Source organism: Triticum aestivum, unplaced genomic scaffold (assembly GCF_018294505.1).
Source record: "Triticum aestivum cultivar Chinese Spring unplaced genomic scaffold, IWGSC CS RefSeq v2.1 scaffold193882, whole genome shotgun sequence".
Lineage (NCBI taxonomy): Eukaryota > Viridiplantae > Streptophyta > Magnoliopsida > Poales > Poaceae > Triticum > Triticum aestivum.
The window spans coordinates 1-2,838 of NW_025243984.1; the positions used below are offsets into that span (position 1 = coordinate 1).

Below are 2,838 nucleotides of genomic sequence, written 5' to 3' on the forward strand. Positions count from 1 at the left end.
GGGGGATTCCCCGGCCTCTGCATCTCAGCCCCGGAACATGCGTGCTCTCTGAACCTTTATGCCTGAACTTACCAGCGCTGGACATTTCTCATCTTGAGGCCCCGTTCACTTGTGAGGAGGTGGAAAAGGTTGTTAAGTCAATGCGCCGGGCCGGATGGATTTACGAGGGGCTTCTATAGTATGTGCTGGAACATTATTCAGAGTGACTTCATGAGGAAGAGACTTCGGGAGGCTACAACTTCCCCACGTAGTTGGTGACTTTGGCGGATACCGTGCCGGACTCAATGAGATCATGGCTGACTGCACCGAGGACAAGATCTATACACACTTTCACATTTATATTTATGTGTTCGGATCAAGGAACCATGTATATGTGCATGACCATGTAAAAGATGAGGATAATTCTTGATGCAAATTAAAAAATATATTCTTAGAAGTTCACAAGATTGTCTAGAATTATTACAATCATGTTTTGTAAGCTCTCAAACAATATAGTACTACATATACGACAATGTTCTCAACGGAACCTCTCTTATTCTAAAGCAGAAAGCTACAACGTAGTAGAGTGCAAATGCTGAAGCTGAAGATGCGTCATCATAGGATTGACATATATATAAATATCATAACTTCTGCATCACTTCGACTGAACTTCATAGTTCCACATGTGTGGAACGGCTCTGAGTTTCAGGTCATACTTTTTGCTTACCGTCAGCCCGAATTTCTCGGACATGTCAAGTGAAGCTCCATCAGGAAGTATCCAGTTGAAGTGATATAATAGGTTGGCCAATACGATGTCCAAGGTCGACGTGCTGAACAACATTCCTGGGCACAGCCGTCGCCCAGATCCAAAGGGGGTGTATTCAAAGTATGTCCCATTGTAATCTATGTTGTTGTTTTCAAATCTCTCCGGCTTAAACTCTTCAGGGTTTTTCCAGTATGTTGGATCTCTAGAAATTCCAAACACATTAACATACACATTGGTGCCTTTGAGAATGTTGTAACCCATCATCTTACAGTCCTCTCTGGAATGGCGGGGGACTAACGGACCAGGTGGATGCAATCTAAGAACTTCTTTGATGACCATCCGTAGGTAGTGGAGTTCTCCAAGGTCTCTGTTAGTAATTATAGCCCTTTTTTCACCTAGGACCTGCCGAACCTCTTGTTGTGCCTTAGCCATAGCTTCCGGATGAATCACCAGTTCCGACATAGTCCACTCCAAAACGGTGGATGTGCTTTCTGTGCCCGCTGCAAACATGTCCTGGTGGATTGTGGTATACATACGTATAAATAAATACTATAGTAGTAAGAAGAAAATTATTTATTGAACGGAAATATATGGTTCACAAAACATTAATACTACTAATAAGAAGTATAATATATATAGACTGTGATAAAAAAGTACTCACAAACAAGACGGCGCCTATAGTGTCTGTCGTTAGAGGGAATGCCAACGAGGCCTCCTCCTGCAGCCTGAGCAGCACGTCAAGGAGATCCTCGTCGTCGGTGGCACCATTGCCGGGATCCAGCGACTCTTTGCGCCCCTTGATAATCTCAGCGATTATCTGATGGATGCGGCCACAGCTCCTCTTCATGTGGCGCTCGCCATTGCTCAGCCACCGTGATAACGGTGATGACGGGAAGAGGTCGACGAGGCAGAAGCCACCCAGCAGGCGGAACACCTCGTCCAACTCGCGGAGGTACTCTTCCTGCTGTGGGAACTTGCCCCCGAAAACTGCCTGCGAGATGACGTCATTGCTGAGCGCGGCCACCATCTCGCTGATGTTGACGGTAGCACCGGCAGAGGCGGTGATGGAGCGGACGAGGTCGCCGACCTCCTTGGCCCGGATGCCCTCCATGCGTTTGACCTGCTTGGAGCTGAGGAGCTCCACGACACACAGCTTGCGCATCTGGCGCCAGTGGTCGCCGTAGGGGGCGAAGAGGAGGCCCTTCCCGCCACGGCCAGCGATGTCCAGCGTCACGCTACAGGGCCGCCCTGCGAGCGCGAGGTCGTTGGTCTTCATCACCAGCGCTGCCCCCTCGGCGCTGGAAACGATCACCGTGGAGACCTCCCCTAGCTTCAGGAGCATCATTGGCCCATGCCGGCGAGACAGCTTTGTAATGGTGCGGTGTGGGAGGAGGCTGAGGACGTGGTGGAGGCTGCCGATGATCGGAAGCGTCCATGGTCCGGGAGGCAGCTCCTGCTTGGCCGTGCTTCGACCACCAGAGGAAGCTTTGAGGTTGAGAAGCCAACAGACCAACACCGTGGCAAGGGCTACGAGGCATAAACTAATTAGCACCTCCATGTCAATACTGCAGTGATGTGTTTCAAGCTTTCCGCTAGCTGGTAAGAATATATATACACGTACGCGGTGAACGGAAATGCAACTCCACTGCTAAGTTAGCGAAAACGTATTATTGATAAGAGAGTGGGTTTTCAGCTTCCGGGTGCTCCTACACCCTCTATGAATAGTAATTTCAGAAGAAGAAAAAAATCTGAAACTTTGCAACATCACATATGATCAAACTTTGTAGGTGCTTGCAAGTTTTCATGCCAAACAAACATTCGAGGAGCTCTACACAAAGAAATAGATTTCAATGCTCGAAGTATTGAGCACTTTTAGCACTCAAATCTGAAACTCGTGTGTGCACCTTTCTCTACATGGTATTTTGTTATGAAAACTTGCAAGAACCTACAAAGTTTGACCATATTTGATGTCTGACGTTTCAGTTTTTTTTAAATCTATTTTTTTAATTTACTATTCACAAAGGTGTAGGGATACCCGAGAGCTATCACATCTTTCTCATCTATTTGAGGGATAATATTTTTGGGTTCAACCC

General features: G+C 47.3%; 1 protein-coding gene across 1 annotated transcript; it reads right to left on the bottom strand.

Annotated features, from left to right (window-relative positions):
• Positions 1-402: 402 nt before the first annotated feature.
• LOC123177003 (zealexin A1 synthase) lies at positions 403-2,314 on the bottom strand. Its single transcript, XM_044590984.1, has 2 exons — positions 1,407-2,314; positions 403-1,258 (listed from the first exon to the last, which is right to left on the bottom strand). The coding sequence occupies exons 1-2, from the start codon at positions 2,301-2,303 to the stop codon at positions 635-637; spliced, it is 1,521 nt and encodes a 506-aa protein (XP_044446919.1). The 5' UTR covers positions 2,304-2,314; the 3' UTR covers positions 403-634.
• Between the last annotated feature and the right edge of the window lie 524 nt (positions 2,315-2,838).

What these genes read in the sequence shown, in the direction of transcription:
- LOC123177003 (XM_044590984.1), bottom strand. Translation starts at nt 2,303, where the DNA reads ATGGAGGTGCTAATTAGTTTATGCCTCGTAGCCCTTGCCACGGTGTTG. An exon ending in CTATAGGCGCCGTCTTGTTT is followed by an intron (nt 1,259 to 1,406) that starts GTGAGTACTTTT and finishes ACAATCCACCAG; the next exon opens with GACATGTTTGCAGCGGGCAC.